This window comes from Podarcis muralis, chromosome Z (assembly GCF_964188315.1).
Source record: "Podarcis muralis chromosome Z, rPodMur119.hap1.1, whole genome shotgun sequence".
Classification (NCBI taxonomy): domain Eukaryota; kingdom Metazoa; phylum Chordata; class Lepidosauria; order Squamata; family Lacertidae; genus Podarcis; species Podarcis muralis.
The window spans coordinates 14,652,486-14,671,857 of record NC_135673.1 but is presented as its reverse complement, the minus strand read 5'-3'; the positions used below and the strand labels follow the sequence as shown (position 1 = coordinate 14,671,857).

At 46.3% G+C, this 19,372-nt stretch overlaps 1 protein-coding gene and 2 long non-coding RNA genes across 6 annotated transcripts in view; 2 read left to right on the top strand and 1 right to left on the bottom strand.

The window, feature by feature from the left end:
• Positions 1-19,372, top strand: part of LOC144326143 (uncharacterized) — a 231,860-nt gene that overhangs the window by 157,449 nt on the left and 55,039 nt on the right. The gene's annotated exons all lie outside the window — the stretch shown is intronic.
• CCDC180 (coiled-coil domain containing 180) overlaps positions 1-19,372 on the bottom strand; it is a 56,503-nt gene that overhangs the window by 4,203 nt on the left and 32,928 nt on the right. For 3 of the 4 annotated variants that reach the window (XM_028715170.2, XM_028715171.2, XM_028715174.2), the window contains 14 exons: positions 18,781-18,925; positions 18,566-18,682; positions 17,629-17,727; positions 16,884-16,976; positions 16,187-16,380; positions 15,182-15,261; positions 13,225-13,360; positions 11,111-11,194; positions 9,890-9,962; positions 7,077-7,218; positions 6,642-6,802; positions 4,258-4,395; positions 3,507-3,618; positions 1,456-1,561 (listed from right to left, as the gene is read on the bottom strand). In XM_028715170.2, the coding sequence (XP_028571003.2) occupies positions 1,456-1,561; positions 3,507-3,618; positions 4,258-4,395; positions 6,642-6,802; positions 7,077-7,218; positions 9,890-9,962; positions 11,111-11,194; positions 13,225-13,360; positions 15,182-15,261; positions 16,187-16,380; positions 16,884-16,976; positions 17,629-17,727; positions 18,566-18,682; positions 18,781-18,925 (1,680 nt within the window). Of the gene's footprint in view, positions 1-1,455; positions 1,562-3,399; positions 3,619-4,257; positions 4,396-6,641; positions 6,803-7,076; positions 7,219-9,889; positions 9,963-11,110; positions 11,195-13,224; positions 13,361-15,181; positions 15,262-16,186; positions 16,381-16,883; positions 16,977-17,628; positions 17,728-18,565; positions 18,683-18,780; positions 18,926-19,372 lie in introns of those variants that run through there. The other variant, XR_013391301.1, reaches the window with a different exon arrangement.
• The window catches only part of LOC144326144 (uncharacterized), a 29,779-nt gene that overhangs the window by 7,227 nt on the left and 3,180 nt on the right, over positions 1-19,372 (top strand). Inside the window, exon 2 of the long non-coding RNA XR_013391303.1 lies at positions 17,643-17,782. This is a non-coding gene — a long non-coding RNA (uncharacterized LOC144326144). The remainder of the gene's footprint in view (positions 1-17,642; positions 17,783-19,372) is intronic.

The window sequence follows — 19,372 nt, the reverse complement described above, 5'->3', positions numbered from 1 at the left end:
AAGGGGCCACAGCTAAGCAGCAGAGAATCTGCTTTGCACTCAGAAGGTCCTGGATCCAATCCCCAACAGTAGGACTGGGAAAGAATCCCTGCCTGAATCCATGGAGAGCTGTTGCCAGTCAATGTAGACAACAATGAGCTAGAGAGGGATCAATGGCCTAATTTAATATAAGGCAGCTTCCCATGTTTCCTATTCCTCAGCTTTGGTTTCCCCCCCTCCCTTTTATTTTCTGCCGGTTCTGGGGTTCTCTTAAAGAGGTTGATAGCATCCCTGTTGCTTTCCAATGACCCTATTTTGGCTCCGTTCCTATGGGCACTTACCACCCGAGTTCACTATCAGAGGGACTGTGTTTAGGGACTGTCTCTTTCCCGCCCTCACAGCTGTCTCATAGAACCATAGAATTGTAGAGTTAGAAGGCACCCTGAGGGTCATCTAGTTCAATCCTGATAACGTTAATATCCATTAACATTAAAAGAACATGGTAGGGATGTAGAGATTCAAAAACAGTTTGCCCAGAGGTGTACCTCGGATCCCTTGCACCCTTGACAAAGAGATGTATTGGTGCCCCTATCCCACCCCTTGCAGGGCAGTGGAGCTTGCAGAAAAGTGGGCAGGCTCCTAGACACTCCTAGGCAGACTGGAGAGGTGCAATTTTGTGCCCCCCTGGTCCTGCACCCTTGGTGTCGGCCAACCCCTAGATACACCCCTGACTGTACCCCCACATTGTGTGGAAAATTAGTTGCATGTCTGCATTTAACTTACAGCTGAATTAGGGGCAGGCAGCCACTTTGTGGTGGGCCAGATCCAAAAGGGGCCACTCTTCCAGATTGTTGAAGCCAATTCTAGCAGGTGATTTAAAATACGGCAGCGGAGGTTGGATGGCCATCTGTCAGGGTTTCATTAGTTGAGAATCCTGCATTGCAGCAAGTTGGACTAGATGACTTTTGTGATTCCTTCCAACTGCACAGTTCTGTGATTCTATTTCTGAAGAATTATGACACACCTGTTGTGCATCACCTGTTACTTTACTATGCCTTGCGGTATAGTTGCAATTAATCTCTTCGCATCTATCTGGCAGCAGTAAATGCCAGCCAGTTTTCTGCTTTCAAAAGAAAAAACTGGACGTGCCCTCCTGGTTATTCCTTTGCAGTTATGGCTTTATGTGCCCTATGCTTCACATATGACATCTTACCTGCCACACCCATGACAAAGACATGGCCAGGCATGGGGAGAATGGTTTAGCAGGCCAAATCAGGAACACTGGCAGGCCTAATTTAGCCTGCGGTGCCTGAGGCTCTGCACACCTGTGCTAAGAGCTGCCATTCTGTAAGCACTCTTGAACTGCAGATGCTGGGGACTCAGTACGAGACTACAAAGCAAATTAACCCAAGATAAATTCTACCGCATGGATGGATTGCCTGCCAACTCCCCCATCAGATGGCTTCAAAATGTTACCTGCTTCCCCGCTCAGCCACCAGCTTGTATTCTTCTCTTTCTAAGGAAAGGCCGGCTTTCTTGCGACGGATCAAGGTACAGGTCTTTTCCCGGGAGACCTCCACCTCTGGCACAGGAGAAAGGCCACTGTTATTGAATATTTCTGATGGTACCAAGGTAGATATATATTGTTGAAAGAATTGGTCTTGTATATGATCTTGAATAATAATTGCAACTTAATGGAAAACAGTCCAATATCTTACACTGGAAACTTGGTACCTCTTGCTTTGGAATATAGCTGTAATGGAGAAAATCACACAAAAAGGACTAGAACCTGCAGACATTTTTTATTTTAATTATATGTACTGGCATTCTTTCATTACATATACAGTGGTAAAGGTAAAGGTACCCCTGCCCGTACGGGCCAGTCTTGACAGACTCTAGGGTTGTGCGCCCATCTCACTCAAGAGGCCGGGGGCCAGCACTGTCCGGAGACACTTCCGGGTCACGTGGCCAGCGTGACATCGCTGCTCTGGCGAGCCAGAGCCGCACACGGAAACGCCGTTTACCTTCCCGCTAGTAAGCGGTCCCTATTTATCTACTTGCACCCGGGAGTGCTTTCGAACTGCTAGGTTGGCAGGTGCTGGGACCGAACAACGGGAGCGCACCCCCCCGCGGGGATTCGAACCGCCGACCTTTCGATCGGCAAGCCCTAGGCACTGAGGCTTTTACCCACAGCGACACCCGCGTCCCACATATACAGTGGTACCTCAGGTTAAGTACTTAATTCGTTCCGGAGGTCTGTTCTTAACCTGAAACTGTTCTTAACCTGAAGCACCACTTTAGCTAATGGGGTCTCCTGCTGCTGCTGCACCGCGAGAGCACAATTTCTGTTCTCATCCTGAAGCAAAGTTCTTAACCTGAGGTATAGCAAAATCCATCACTGTCAAGATAACCCTTGTCACAAGCCTGACAGATATGGAACAATACTTGATAATCTCGTAACGCTAATATTCTTTACTTGGACATTTCTTATTTTAATCCATGTAAAACTGTACTCATTCAATGGGCCTATTTTAATAGTTTTGTTTTTTCATCTGTTGTTATAACTGTTTTATATACATTATAAAATGAAATAAAAAGCTTTTACAAAAAACAAAAAAACAAAATTAACACCAGCAAGATAGGAGTCAGCTTCTAATGTAAGAATGGGGGATAAAACTCAGCGCAGTTTGCATTTTAATGCAAACTCTGCCTGATCTGCACCTCCCAAACAATATGCAAACTGAAACACAGCAATCTTTCCAAATTCGCACTCTCTTTTGCTAAATTTTCCAATGCAATTCTCCACTCCCTCCACAAAATGTGTAGGAAAATGAGTTTAAATTTGGGGAAAGGATGTGTCTAAAAATACCTGTATGTATGAAGACATCATGCATAAGTGAATTTCCATAAGGGAAAAACTGCTTGTAAAAATGTGACTTAATAGGAAAAAAATGTACTAAAAGACAGATGAATTTCCACAACTACTTTGTTTTTTTAAAGATTAACTGCAAAGTTATGATGGGTGGTAAACTGAGCTTCAGGCTGGGGAGAGAAAAATTGAAAGTGAAATTGACACAAGTTGTCACTTTAGGGTTTCATTCTCTCACAGCAAGTCCACTTCTTGTTTTGCTTCCTCACAAGTTTCCTCCTCTGTGCCCTTGAGAAGAACATGCAAAACACGCTGGCTGCGCTTACTTATTTGCCTACTGCATTGATACAATGCCCTCCTCCCAAGGCTGTTCAGAACAGCTAACAGTGTAAAATGCTAAAGTTAAAGGTTACTGCATAAAGAAAATGAGGATGGCAGTCAGAGGGCTAACTTACAACCTCTCTCCCAACATGCTAGAATTGTGCTTGCGGTGAATTTTTGTTATGTTCATGTACATATATTGAGAGAGCATTCAAATGTGATATCCCCACCATCTGTATGCAGTGTTATAGTCCACTTTGCCACCTTCCTCTGCTGCACAAGTAAGCTCTCCTTCTGTCAGGAAACCATGGCAGAATTCACATTCCCCTGGACGTACTTCCCTGCTGCACATCATCAACGGTGAGGCTGGCATCCATCTCCACAAGCATCTTTTCCGTGGTGGCGGCCAGGCTGGAGACAAATCTCTGGGCGCAGTTGATGAGACAGTCCTGTTGGGGAACAACAAGTGGCACAGTGTATGTTGTGTGGAGGTAAAAATCTACAAGGGCTTCTCTTTCAATTGGGGTTCTGACTGCCTTCTAGACTCAGACTGGGTGTGGCTTCCTGGCCTGGATGCTGTCACCAGGTCAGCTTCTCAATCTGATCTGGGGGTAGGGATGGGACAGGAGGAAAGTGTTTCAGGGGACTACCCTTTATCAAGGGCAAGACCTCAGTTTGTCATCAGTTGTGACTTTAAGAACTGGAGCTTGAGCTTGTTTTCCCCTCCTCCCTCCTCTTCCTTTTCTCATGCATGCCATGCCTTTTTTACCCTGTGAACCAGAGGATTGCGAGCCACTGCCAAGCATTGTAGGCAGTACTCGGCTACATGGACCAATGGTCTGACACAACATATGGCAGCTTCCTATGTTCTTTAAAGTCTGGCGGATAAAAGAAAAAAGGATGCCAACCCAAAGAAGCAGCCCGTCCCTTGAACTGCAGACTGTTCTGGTCCCAGTAGTTGATGACAAGAGTACCGGGCCCACAAGTGAAAATGTCTGGATAAGCGAAGCTCCATCTCGCCATACCTTAAATGATTTCATCTCTGCACTGAACTCTAAAGAGGTGGCAAATCTGAAAGAAAAAGGTACCTCTTGCTGCTTGGTGGATAGACGGATCCCTTTGGCCTGCTCCTTCTGCCTTTCCTCCTCCTCTTGGCACAGAGCCTCCAGCTGGGGCAGATTGTCAGGGTGGCCCAGACTCGGTCGCAGCTTGTGCTTGTTCTTCTCCTTTAATTGAACAGTCAAAGGGCGACATGTGCTCAGTTTTCATTAGAACAACAGTGCAAACTGAGCTAAGGTAAAGGTAAAGGGACCCCTGACCATTAGGTCCAGTCATGACTGACTCTGGGGTTGCGGCGCTCATCTCGCTTTATTGGCCAAGGGAGCCGGCGTACAGTTTCTGGGTCTTGTGGCCGGCATGACTAAACCGCTTCTGGCGAACCAGAGCATCGCACGGAAACGCCGTTTACCTTCCCACCGGAGTGGTACCTATTTATCTACTTGCACTTGACATGCTTTCGAACTGCTAGGTGGGCAGGAGCAGGGACTGAGCAACGGGAGCTCACCCCATTGCGGGGATTCGAACCGCTGACCTTCTGATCAGCAAGTCCTAGGCTCTGTGGTTTAACCCACAGCCCCACCCGCGTCCTCGGCGAACTGAGTTACATGCATGCAAATTACATTGTGATTATGCTATTCTGCCCTGTTTATGTCAATGGAAAGGACATTGGTATTCTGAACCAATGGATTCAAAAGATTATGACTAAACTGTAGGAATAACTTTTTTATGGTGAGAGCTGTTTGACAGTGGAACAGAACCCCTTGGAAGGTGGTGGGCTCTCCTTGGAGGCTTCTAAGCAGAGGCTGGATGGCCACCTGTCCTTTCCAACTCTACAATTCTATGATTCTATGAAATGTAATACAAATGCGGATTGGGGGTGGGGGAAGAGCAAAATCAGTGACACATTGTTTGTGGAATGAAAGTAACAGCAGCAAATACTAATCATATTCATTTATAATTTCATTTGTACTTACACTTAAAAAAAAAAAAGATGCTCAAACCATCTTACAACAGGAAGATATTTCAAATTCAAACGGTGCAAAAATGAATTTCATAATTAACACAATAAAATGGCAACACAATAGGCCAGTGTAAAAGATACAGATTTAAGGGCACTCCTTGCAGTGAACATTTCTGTCCCTTTGAATATTAATGGACTGGCTGGATGCAGAGGCGCGGTGGGAGGCACCAGCTGGGGAACCCCCAGGGGAAGAAGGCTCAGAGACAGGGGATTGGTGGTGGGGTGATGATGAGTGGTCAGAGGGAGAAGAGGAAGCAGATTGGTAGAAGGACATGTTGGAAGCAGAAGAGGTAACAGGGTTTAGTGAGCAGGAAGAGGCTGTGGCAGAGAGCAGTCCAGGCTCAGAGGCAGCAGCAGAGGGGGAGGTGTCAAGAGGCAGAGTGGAGGCAGACTGCTGAAGATGCCAGGGAAGCTCTGTCTCCTGCTGTGACCAGCTCCCCACCTACCTGGTCTCCCAGAACACACAGAGAAATGAAGATGGTGGAGTGGAGCAAAGAGACAAGACAAAGGAGCCCTAGGCTGCTGGGGAAGGAACCAGTGGAAGAGCCTTAGAGAGTGGTAGCAAGCACCTTCAGTCCTCACATCTGCCTCACTGGGGCAAGACCTACTGGGAAGAGTTGCTTTGATCACTAGGCCTGTGCTGCCTCGGTTTCTCTGAATAAAGAGTTAAATACATTGACACCTGGGTGTTTGTTTATTGCTCACCTACTCCTGTCTCTGGCTACTGAAGGGGCAGGGTTTATTGAGTATTTGGCTCATGTGCTTATTTCCTATCATTCCTATAACAACCTTCAAATCAGATTTGTGACTTTTGTTCTCTCAAAATTTCTGGATACTGTGTGGCCTACCTTTTGACCGATCTGAACAAATTATGAACAGAGACTGTGCCTAGATTTCTCTTGTTGGCTGCAAAAATGTGAAAGGAAATCTTTTCACAATTAAAGCCTATTCCGTCTGGGTGCTGTTCTCACGTTACAGCAGTGGTTCCCAAAGTGGTACCGCCTCCACCCAAGGGGGTGGGATTACCTAGGAGGGACACTAAGAAGCAAGGGGGCAGCAGTACTGCCCACTTTGGGAAGGACTAACATAAATATAATAGAATTGAACTAAAAATGTTACACGTCTTGGCAAAGGCAAAAGGGAGTGTGACAGTTTCACCTTGGTCCCAGAGTCACCTCTCCCATGATGTTGCTCACAGTTCCTCTCCTGCAGCAGCTTGCAAGGATGTGGGCCAGAGAAACCAGTGGTGCTAGTTTCTGTTCCCATTTTTGTTGGAATTCTCCTATGATGTGAGGTGCAAGGGCTGCTGAAGGTGTTTTCCTGCCTTAAGACTGAGGGGCCAGGAGGAGGAAGGAATAGGGTGGTGCCTTCCAGGATGCTCACACAACCTACTTTTGCAATGTCCCATTTCTGCATCTGTTCCTGTAGGTTGTGCCGTATCTGCTCAATGGAATCCATGAAGAGCTGCTCATGATCTTGGTGGAGTTTGCCAATAATCATCCGAACAATGTGAGGGAGCTGTTCCTCAAAGCTCTTCAGCTGATCCCGGAACTCTGTAAGGTTTGGGGGAAAGGGAAAAGAATGCAGAGCTATTTCTCTGCAAGCTAAGGAATTAACTCCCTCATAAGGCAGTGGACTCTCCTTTGTTGGAGGTTATTAAACAGAGGTTGGATGGCCACCTGTCAGGAATTCTTTAGCTGTGATTCCTTCATTGCAGGTGGTTGGACGAGGTGACCCTTGTGGGGCTGCGCACGTTCCTTTCAACTCTAGAATTCTATAGGACTTCCCCACTGGAGAAATGGGTAAAAGATTGCAGCCCAAACTTACCAGAAATGCAGGCTACACGATACTCGTCTACCTGCAGTAAATACATCAGTAGCTTTTGCCCCAACACGTCAACACACAAATCATAGGTTTCTTGCAAATATTCTGGCCGAGTGATCTGATGCTTTTCCTTTTTGTAGAATTCCTTTGGAATGTGGAACAGGATAGAAAAAAGAGCTGGATGAAGATTCTGAGCCCTGGGGCAACAGAAGAGGGCAACAGAGATGCAAGGACAGCCTTGTTGGGCCTATATTGGCCAGGCAAGGGGGTTGATATTGTCCGCCCATCCTGTCCAACCCCAGGCTGATGGGACTGTGCTGGCATGAAACTAGGAATTTAAAAGGGTCTGGCTGTGGCAGAGAAGCTTCGGCGATACAGTGTGAAAAACTTAATCAGGAGCTAAGGGTATGATATATACCGTATTTTTCGCTCTATAGGACACACTTTCCCCCCTCCAAAAATGAAGGGGAAATGTGTGTGCGTCCTATGGAGCAAATGCAGGCTCCCTGGCTTCAGCGATAGCAACGCAAAGCCTCCGAAGCCTATGCTCCGGAGGCTTCGCGTTGCTTTCGCTGAAGCCAGGAGAGTCTGGTCTTTGAGGCTGGCAGTGAGGGAAAGCAGTGCTTCCTCCCCACCGCCAGCCCCACATTCTCGGGGGGCAGCGGGAAGGCACGCGACGCCTTCGCGCTACTCTCCGACCTGGTTTGGAGGCTGGTGGTGGGGGAAAGCAGTGCTTCCCCCCCCCAGCCCCACAAGCTCGGTGGAAAAGCCCGCAGGAGCCCCACAGTCTTTAAAGGGTGCACGGCTCCTGTGGGCTTTTGCGGGAGATGGGGGAATTCCCCCACCTCCCGCAATAGCAGGCAAAAGCCACACGCTCTTTAAAGGCTGCACGGCTCCTGCGGGCTTTTCTACGAGGTGGGGGAATTCCCTCACCTGGTAGAAAAGCCCGCAGCAGCCGTGCAGCCTTTAAAGAGCGTGCCGCTCTTGGGGACTTTTCCCCAAGGAGGGAGAAGGGACTGACTGGCCGAGTCAGTCCCTTCTCCCTCCTGTGGGCTATTGCGGGAAATGGGGGAATTCCCCCACCTCCCACAAAAGCAGGGAGGAGGTCTGGGAGAAGCGCACAGGCTGCGTGCAGCCTGTCCGCTGCTCCCAGAGCGGGAGGGGGGGGAAATAATCCCCCCCCTTGATTTCCCCCTCTGAAAACTAAGTGCGCCCTATGGAAAGGTGCGCCCTATAGAGCGAAAAATACGGTAAATGGCATGTACAGAATGCAACCCCTTGCTAATGAGGAAGCTCAGCATTTAATTCATTTTTAAAGTTTTACGATTCCTAGTAATGGTGACTGATGGGGAATAAATCTTGATGTGCTGTTATTTCATGCCTCTTAGTTAAATAAGAATTTGGGTTGAGGCTGACAACACCTTTATGAGCACATAAAGCTCATAAAACTTTAGGGGTTGGTGAACTAAGAAGTTTGGCGGCCCTGATCTGGACTAGCATCCATTAGCAGTGAAAGGCAGCTCACAACCACTGTCTTTGCTGCTGACAGTGGATGTCGAGTCATTATGATGCACTGTGAAAAGGAAAAGTGGCTTTTGCCACAAGAACATGGGGGTTGCCTTGGGGGCTACCAGGTGCTTGTGGTGGTGTCTATGGCCACTTCTCTCACCACAATCATCCATGTCTGTGTCCTGGAATGACTCAACATCCAGGGCATTTCTTGAGAAAAAACTGGCAGCAATAAACTGCTTACTGCCCAAGGAAGCGTCTTAGGAGCCACAAGGGACCCATAAACATATTTGTGGGACTGGGGAGCAGGGTTTTGGGACTTTGCAAAAGGTCCCTTCAACCCTAGAAAGGGCCCTGGCTGACAAACCTGATTTTTCCTGCATTTTTGTTTTTAAGATCTATTTCAACACAGTTCAAACGCTGCAAAGGCTTAGGTTGGGAACCTCCTTCCTGACAAACCCAGCCTCTATGCACTCTCAAACATTGAGGAAGCCATCAGATGGAAAGGAAATAGAAGCCAGGGACCCTCTGTTGTGCTTGAGAGACCCCCCCCCCCCAGCTAACAACTGCAGGCACTGGGGCCACCAGAAGGAAAGGAAGTAGCAGTTCTTCTGTTTGTGTTTAGATTCAGGCTTAATAGCTGTTGAATTACTACCTGCTGGATTCTGGAACTATGACATAGTGCCTGAGTTTGCTTTGCCTCTCCTCCCTCCCAACCCTCCCCCCCCCCTTTTTGCTGTACTATTGTATTACTGGTCATTGTAAGCTGGCCTGGGGTCTTTTGTTTTCAGCAGAAGAGCAGGGTGAATATGTTTTAAATAAGTACAGCTGACTCAGCTTACGCTGGGGTTACATTCTGGGGACAGCACATAATGTCAAAATCACATATAGTCAAAACACATTGGGTTCAATGGCAGGTGGGATCGCCAAATTCTTTGTTTCCTGGATGCCCTGCCTACTTTCAATTTAAAAAGTAAAAAAAATAGAAGGTCAAGCACATAAAACTGAATGTGCACAAGTTAAATGTGTGTAAGTTGTGAGTTACCTGCAATATTGATTCCCTTGCCCGACTAGCCCAGAAAGATTTGCCTCCTGGCCCCGCTCACAACTCCGCATCATTTGTCAACAATGGTGGAGGCAGAACGTGATGGCACCAGGATGCAAAAGAAGTGTTGCTATATATTATAGCTAGAAAGGGGGAGGATTCTCCAAACCGCTGGTTCTGCTCTGAAGCTGCATTACCAAGATCATTAAAAAGGAAAAAAAGGAAATAAATCCAGAACTAGCCATAGCAGAAGTATCCTTACCTCTGCAGAATTCATAATAATATCAAAGTTGTCCCACAGGATGCTGAAGATAATTCCTTTCAAATGTTCAGAACTAAAGGGAAAAAAAGGGTTTAAGGGAGGTGCCTAGGAGTAGATTTAATACTATTTACAGTACTACCATTATCAGTACATTGCATGTGGCTCAGTCAATTCCATTTGGACAGAATCATCTCCAGTGTTCTGCTCTGAGATGTGGCCTTAGTAAGGCAAGGCCTCATCTGCACCCTGGACATCTCCATGCAGGGCTCAGGCTGGTAACTCCATAAAAGAAGAGCTCAGATGTTGTTTCAGCGCCCATCTTCCTCAGACTGAGCTTTAAATAGGAGCTGGAGCTGTCATAGCTAATAGCTCTGGCTTTGGTGGGAGGAGCCTCTTCATTTAAAAGGGCCCAGCCAGCTTTAGTAGTCATCCGCTCTGACAAAGCAGGGGAGACTGTGGTTTCACTAGGGCTTCTGAGATGGATTCAGAGGAGGGCAATGCAGAGAGATACTTACAAAATGGGCTGCTCTTGTGTCAGTGCTTTGGTTCAGTATATACCTCTTTGGCTGCAACTGAGTGCAATTCAGCCTCCTAGTCTGAATCTATTGCTTCGTTCCTTGAAGTATTCCCCTGAGGTCAGGACACTCTCCTTTGCCAACTCAGAGAAGGAGGAGAAAAGGGGAAGCCATGCTATTCCATTGGCCATCCTAAGAGACCCATAACCCTCTGGCTCTTCCTCAACTTACCCACCAGGCAACCTGAATCTGTTACCATCCCATCTGGCCATTATAACTGCTGTAACTTTACTAACCGGTGTCTGAGTTCCTTTGCTTTCCTTTTCCCCTCCTTTTGCCCTTTTCCTTTAATGTGATTTCTTTTAATGTTTAAATATGGAGGCAGGGACTGCTTTGCTTTAGTGACCTTGTACAGTGGTACCTCGGGTTACAGACGCTTCAGGTTGCAGACTCCGCTAACCCAGAAATAGTACCTCAGGTTAAGAACTTTGCTTCAGGATGAGAACAGAAATTGTGCGGCGGCAGCGCAGTGACAGTGGGAGGCCCCATTAGCTAAAGTGGTACCTCAGGTTAAGAACAGTTTCAGGTTAAGAACGAATTAAGTTCTTAACCCGAGGTACCACTGTAAGTCACCTGAAGGAGCCTCTTCAGCTGAATAACAGACTAAAAAGCTTATCAAAGCATAAATCTTAACCATGGGGCTTACTCATTGTCTTTCGGCTTGTCTCCAAAGATCTGTATCTTCCTCTCAATCCGAGTGGTTTTTGTATATCTCTGTATGGAGCTGACACTGTTCTCGAAAAGAAAGGATTTAGAGCAGGGTGGTGGTGGTTGCTTCTCTGTTTCTTCCAGAAGTTGGTTATTCACCCCACCCCAATATCACAGACATATAATCACTGATAATTAAAATAAATATTGGCAAGCCACCATGAAGTCCTAGCTGGAGCCATGTGAACACAAACAGAGCTCTTACTGGATGAGACACAAGTCCATCTGGGCTAGCCTTTCCTAAGCTGGTGCGCTCCATATGCTTTGGAATTCAGCTCCCAATCCACTCTAGTCATTTCAGTTGCAGCCTTGGCTCTTTTCAGCCACAGGTAAAAACTTGGGGTGGTATCCAGTGCTAGCCCTGTTGTATCAGGCCCATCTAACCCAGCATCCTGTTCTCACAGTGGCCAACTAGATGCCTGGGGGAAACTGGTATTCAGAAGCACTGTTGCCTCTAACCATGAAGCCATTTAAGGTGGTGTCCACCACTGCCACTACTAGGAGTGAGTTCCATAGTTATAACTATGCCCTGCTATGTCCTAAATCTGCTGGCACTCAGCTTCGTTGGATGTCCATGAGTTCTGGTGTTATGAAAGAGAGACAATATTTTTTCTCTATCCACTTTTTTCATGACATGGAGTAGATCCATTCAAGTCTAACTTAGGTTCATTAATTTCAATGGGTCTATTCTAAGACTTAGTTGCATAAAACTGTTTACCTCCCCCCCCCCAGCTCCCCCACCTTCTCATGTCATTTGCATATCACAAAAATAGCATAATAACTTTGCAGCAATATCTACAACATATAATTCATCATTAGTGGTTAATGTATAAGTTCGTGGTTTGTGAATTGGTTTAAACAAAAACAAAGGAGTAACAGGACAGAGCAGAGTTAACAAATAACGTTCCACATTGTATAGCCAAGAGCTGTTGTGGTTGTGCTTAGATTAAGTATGAGTAATAGTCATTTTTCCTCTTATGTTACCAATGAAACAATATAAAGTGCTGGTCTATGGATGAACATGGGAGATGGGGTCAAAGTAAATATAATAATTTAATCTGCGTCTTTTGCAGGACTTTTGCCACTTTGGTATCTGGTTAAGTGGGATCCAAGTGGGTTAGTGATTGGAATAGAAACAACAATTTTGGTAGAATCATCATTTTTACCATTGCTAATTTGTCCAGGAGGGTAAAATGGGTTTTGCTCTTCTTCTTTTTTTTGTGTGTGTGAAATTCTGAAGAACTGTCTGCCATACAAGAGGATATTTTGTCAATACAGTCTGTTAAGGTTTCTTGTTATAATTATTCCTAAATAGCTAAGCTTTGTGAGACAGAGTCTAATGCCTGTGAGTTCTGTGAAAGCTTTTTGGATGTTGGGTGGTACATTGAAGCATAAAGCTTCAGATTTTGAAATTTTAACCTGACTGTGTTGCCAAGTTGTGAAGCGCTCAAAGTACTGCTGCTCCCATGTTCAATAGGTCAGGTGTCATTATCACTAAATTGTCAGTGAATAATCCTATTTGGGGACGTGGGTGGCGCTGTGGGTTAAACCACAGAGCCTAGGGCTTGCTGATCAGAAGGTCGGCGGTGCAAATCCCCGCAACAGGGTGAGCTCCCGTTGCTCAGTCCCTGCTCCTGCCAACCTAGCAGTTTGAAAGCATGTCAAAGTGCAAGTAGATAAATAGGTACTGCTCCAGCAGTAAGGTAAATGGCGTTTCCGTGTGCTGCTCTGGTTCACCAGAAGCGGCTTAGTCATGCTGGCCACATGACCTGGAAGCTGTACACCGGCTCCCTCGGCCAATAAAGCAAGATGAGCGCCGCAACCCCAGAGTTGGCCATGACTGGACCTAATGGTCAGGGGTCCCTTTACCTTTTAATCCTATTTGAGGCTGATTTATTTGGGTGTGTTAAAAAGCAATATTGAAGTGTCTGTGAGTTATTCTTGAAAAATGTCCTTTCCAAGTGTGTGTCAGTGGGGATGGGGTACGGTTGGAAGGGGAGGGGGAGATGCCACTGAAACAGAAGGAGGGGGCAATTTTCTTGTTTTCCTCACCTTCCTGACATCCGCTTGCCACTGGAACTAGATTTCCGTGCAGACGTGAGAGACAAGTTGGTTTGAGCAACCTGGGTGCTTTCGCGATGGGAGGCTCCACCCGAGAATGCTGGAGAAAATGGTTTTGGCATAAGCTCTAAGAAAAGATGGAAGAGGGCATTAAGTGGCAGGTGGGGTCAGCTCAGAAGGTTGATGGCTTCCAGTGCTTGCTGGGGCCCCAAACATCAGGAAAGAGAGAGCACTACCTTTCATATCAGGCCCACTACTCTCACTTTGCACAGTTAATTTAGAGGCAATGTTTCAATGCAACATCACTTCTGAATTGAACGGGAGCAGCGGGGTAGGTCAACAGAGTTTTGAACATGGAAGCTTCTGCATGCAAAGTATATGCTCTACAACTGAGCCGCATCTTTTCCTTGTTGTGCTTCAGCTACAGAGTGTTACAGCCCATGTTGGCAGAACCTTGAGATTGTCAGAATGCTTATAATTTGTTTTTGTGAACCTAAGTTTGTTTCTAGACCTCATTGTTGCAGGGAAAGGCTTGAAAGTGAGCAAGGCATCATGGGAATAAAGGAAGCGGCTTTATACGTCCAGAAACTTGGTCCATTTAGCTCAGTACTCTCTGCACTGACTGCCAGCAGCTCTCTAGAGTTTCAGACAGGGTATCTTTCCCAGCCCTACCTGGAGATGCCATTGGGAATTGAACCTGGGACAATAAATTAATAATGAAGCTTACACAAAGGAGGCAAAATACTATTACAATTGCAAAGTGTACATTTCAGCGAGGCTTTCAAAGAACCGTGTACCCCAAAAGTAATTATTGTTATACTGAAGAATGCTCTAAGCAGCTGACAAAAAGACAGGTTTCTGGATATGGTCCTGTTTTAAAGATCTTCCTCTCTTCCAAGGCTCTGATTGCAGTTTTCACAACTGGGAGGCCTTCAAAAATGTTACTCAATTCCAAGAGGGGGAAAACCACTGCAATGGTCCAGAATGATAGGCAGGTAGGGTTAGGGTTAGGTAGAAGGTAGGTAGAAATGAATACTTTGTTTGATATTTTGTCTACATTATTGTAAACTTCATTATTAATATATTGTGTTTACAGTCCTGTTGCCTTGGAGCACTATTTCTGAGGTGGTTATGTGTGAAATGGGGCAAAGTCTCCAGCAGCTGATGCCAAACCCAATGCCAAACCCAATGCTAGCCAATGCAAGCGTCGCCAACACCATGCACTCTGCCCAAGGACCTCTTCTGGTGCCTGAAAAAGATCTCAGCAAATATCCATCCCCAAATCACCAAAGTGTGAGTGTGACTGCTTGCTCTTCCTACTTGGTTCCCATTTGCACAGACTCCACCTCTCCCTTGAGCATCTGCATGGTGGATATTTTGTGACCAGCAGCCACAGCGCTCTGTCAGAACTCCAATTGTGACCAGCGGGCCCAAAAAGTTTTGGCAACCCTGTGGTGGATAGCCATACTGATTGATAGGTAGTCTACATGTGAAGGTATGTAAAAACAGTGTGTGAAATAATATAGTTAGGAGAATCTGCTTCTGCAGACTGTACTGTATTAAGAATATGTTGAGAATGGTGTTTGTTTGTTTTTGCGGGGTGGAGAATGTTTGTGCTGGAAAAATTCAGCCTTGGACCAGTTTGACAGAAAGCAGACAGTGAATTCTTCTTGCTGAATCAAGCACACTTTTCCTCAGAGAACGCATCTTGATTTCAAGGTGTGTGAGTAAGGCTAAGGCAAGGGAATGCTTCTATATAAGCCTGGGTAATTTATAGGCCTGTGAACTCTGCTTTTGCAGGTTCCTGGTGGCTGCTGTTGTTGTGATCTAGTAAAGCTGTCTTAAGCATTGCAACTGGTGTGGTTAATTGAAGAAATCCGTTATAACCCCCTGAGTTAAGCTGTGTGGCTGCAACGATTGCCTGCATGGAAGGTCTCCTTGTGCCCACCTGGTGCTGTTTCTGTTGCAGCGGACTGCAAGCGCTCTTTCTCCTGCTGCGCATCTGTCAGTCTTCTGGTGCGATGGGATCTGAAACAAGCTCAACACAGGTTAAGACTCAGATCCTGGGAATTTGTAGGGGATTTCTTTTGACCCATAAAGCTTTCTTTCCTTTTTTGATATTATTTACAAAAACAGAGGTCCTTCAAGTCTTACATTCCCTTACTTGTATTCCGCTATTTGACAAAGCAATTCCATCTTTCAGTGAAGTCAACACTCCATGACCTCCCTTCCCTCCTGTGGAGTAGAGCTCAGTTAACTTGTCTCAGCCAATTCCGTGCACTTTATTTAAGCACTCTTTCTCTGTTGGAGTTTCGTGACACTTTCATTTTCTTGCCCACATCATCTTAGCAGTAACTTTTCCCATTGGGTAGCCAACATGAAGTCCTCTTTATGTTGTTGGAATTACAACTAACATCATCCCTGACCATTAGCCACACTGGCTGGGGCTGATGGGAGTTGGAGTCCAAAAACATCCAGAGGGCACCACATTGGCTACTCCTTGCCCTCATTAGGGTGAGTGGAGAACCACCCCACCAACTGCAGTCTGCTCTCAGTCAGTCTCCACCTGCCTGTCTTCCTACAACCAGTTCAGGGAAACTGGTCACTGGCTGTCAGCTTCCTCCTCCTTAGTCAGTTTTGCCCTCTTAGCAAGGAGGAGGATGGGGATAAAACAAGAATTAACCAGCTGCCTGTGATTGGCTCTGGTTCTGCCTGCCTCTGGCTTTGGCGCCACCACCTTTTGGGTGTCCCTTCCTTCTGCCCTCCCAGTCCCAACAGTCAACAGCCACCACTGCTAGGTACCACTCTCTGCAGTGAGTTTAAAAACCAGTTGGAGGCATTTGTTCATGAGCATCTCCCTCCTTGCTGATGGGCTTGGGTTTTACTGTGCTCTCAGTCTCCACCACTTTTGCAAGAACCAGGACCATCAAGCCCCTTCCCCTTCAATACCTACCCAATGAGGTGTTTGATCACACTAATCGCTGCATCGTCAAAGGCTGGCTTCCCCATCCGGCTTGGGTTCAACAGTGATGTGCATTCAACACCCATCACAAATGTCTTGCTTTCCTGCAGCATGCTGTCTGATTGGATGGAGGTTGTCACGGAGGTAGGGATTGTGGGGTCTTGTACATAAGAGAACACAGGGTCCTGTGTCGGAAAGGAGCAAAACAGATGAAGCATCCTATTGGACCAGACCAAAGGTCAATTTTCCCAGCTTCCTGTTTCCAACTGTGGCTAGCCAAGTGCCTTGGGGGAAGCCACAAGAACAACATAGCAATCTGCCTTATACTAAGTCAGATGATTTATCCTTTTAGTTCAGCACTGCTTACACTGACTGGCAGTAGCTCTCCAGGGTTTCAGGCAGGGAGTCTTTTCCATGCTTACCTGGAGATCCTGGGAACTGAACCTGGGGCCTTCTCCATGTGAAGCAGATGCTCTACTATTGAGCTACAGCCCTTCCCCAAAGGGGGAGCTTTAAGCTTTACAGATCTGCAAATTTTCCCATCAACATCATGTGTCATTTTGCCCACTGATTGCCGGGAACTGTCTTTTTGCTTATGTTATTCTTGTTTAGCAGTGCATTGTACACAAATGGCACTAGGGAGACAAATAATAATCATTACAATCATTCACCATGTGGATCTATTTACCAGTTCGAGCAGGCAATTGAGATACTTGCTTCTCTTTTTCAGTTCTTCCATCACAAACGTGGCAAACTCATAGAGTGCTTCTGAAGTTACAGACTGAGAGAAATAAACAAACCAGGCACTAAATATGATTTTGTTCAATATAAACACACACACACACACACACAGTGGCGCCTCGGGTTACATATGCTTCAGGTTACATAAGCTTCAGGTTGCAGACTCTCCTAACCCAGAAATAGTACCTCAGGTTAAGAACTTTGCTTCAGGATGAGAACAGAAATCGCACGGCATGGCAGCAGCGGGAGGCCCCATTATCTAAAGTGGTGCTTCAGGTTAAGAACAGTTTCAGGTTAAGAACGGACCTCTGGAACAAATTAAGTATGTAACCAGAGGTACCACTGTATTAACATTGATATTTTTCTAAAAAAAGAGGCGCTGGAACTCACCATGAACACCTCCCTCGTTCTCTTAGAATAGCAGTGGCGCCCACCTGAGAGGTGCCGGAACTGAGTTCTGGTAAGTTCCAGCTGAGATAATTCCATAGTTTATGTGCTGCATGAAGTCATTTCTTGTTGTTTGTCTTGAATCTTCCAATGCCCAGCTTCATTTAATGAATGATCCCCTTACTGAGGAATCCCTGACAAGCTTCCAGTTCTGCATTCCAGACTTTGAAAACCCACTGGATGTGACTTGAACCCCTTGCAGCAAAAAGACAAATCATTTTTAATTGCATGCTGTTGGAACTTACTTCCTTATCTGCAGTGGGATGGGCACAAGCATCAATCCTTCTGGTGAGTTTCTCCATGTAAGAGTTTAACGTCTGGGTCTGCCAATTGGATTTTGCCACCTAAGAAGGAAAAGGGGGAACTTGAAGTCAAAAGATTAACTGAGATTCGCAGAAGGTAAGTGGAGAAAGGTTTTCCTGGCTGACACTGATACAAGGGGATATGGGACTTCCAGTGGCAGAACTACAATTGGGCAAATGCATTTCCCCAGATGTGTGTTTACCAGTTAAGGAGAAAGGCAAGGGTGGGGAAATCTGCAGGGGATAGTTTTGGGAGAATCCATCCCCCAGTGGTCTGAGAGCTTTATACTGGTGATCTGCAGTGCATCTCTGGCTATGCATGATATGTTGTTTCAGAATCCTTCTTGTCTCTTTTGCCATCCTCTACTCAGCATTTGCTGCAGAGAGCCAGTGGTGTAGTGGTTAGAGTGTCAGACTAGGGCCTGGGAGATTGGGGTTCAAATGCCACTCCCCATCATGAAGCTCACTTTTGGGGCCAGTTGCTGCCTCTCAGCCTAACCTACCTCACAAGGTTGTTGTGGGGGTTAAATGAGTGTGGGGAGAACTGTAAATGCCACCTTGAACTCCTTGGAGAAAAAGGTGGGATATAAACGCAACGTAATAGATGAAATAATAAATAAAAAAGGCGGGTCTCACTGGCGTTCCCACCAGGACTCATTCAGTTCTGGGGGTCCTTCCTGTGCTTTATCCCTTTTGCTGTTTGTGTGCAAGTGCTAACGGGGAGGATAAGATGAGTAAGGGCTTGTCAAACATCCAAGGAAGTAATCTGGAGCCCTTTAGGTAAAAAGTCATTGAGCTGGGGGTAAAGGAGAAAGCTCCATGCCTGCCTCTCCCCACTCTGGCAATAAAGTAAAATAAAATACTCGTCATTTATCTGCACCTCTGTCTTGATTTTCACTTGAGTGTTCGTCAAGAACCGTTGGATTTTCTCTATGAAGAGCCGGTCGAGTGCCAGAAAACGAAACTTGCTTTCATATCTGTTGATGACCTCTGTAGCCTTGGGAGGCAGCGGGGAAAAATAAGAGTTTTTATTCTTCTCGCTGTTCTTGATGCAACCTCTATCTTGCTAGAACAGGGAGACCGGCATCTCCTCACCTGCTCCAGGTAAGAAGACTCCATCTTCTCCAGGTCAATCATGATCAAGCCCTCAACAAACTCAATGCGCCCACTCTCCTTGTGCAGACGCTTGATGAAGCCATCTAGTTCCTCAGGAGAAAAATTTCCGCCATCAGCAAATAATCTGGGGAAAACAATGAAAAATACCGGTTAAGGATGCTATGACTCTGGATGGCCTGAGGTTGGAAAAGGCCCTGTTCATGATTCCACCTATATAGGAGGATCTTATACAGACTTAGTGGAAGTTGCCTCTTTAGGGCAAGTAGGACACTACCTTGCCTACCCCAGTCTGCCTTCAGCTAGCCCCCACCTGCCTGCTTTCTCACTTACAAGGGGTGGTGGCACCAGCTGCCAGCTTCCTTCTCCTCCTCAAGTCTCCGAATTGTCCCTTGTAGAACTCAGCAGGGGGAGGAGGAGGGGGACATGAACGTGGCTTAATTTCTGCACTTGTACAAAGCTAAGATAGGGAATTTATAGGCCTGGGGATCCCACTTTTGTGGGTTTCCTAGTGGTGGCTACCATGACTAAGTAAAGTTGCCTTAAACAACACAGTAGTGTTGATATTGGAGCG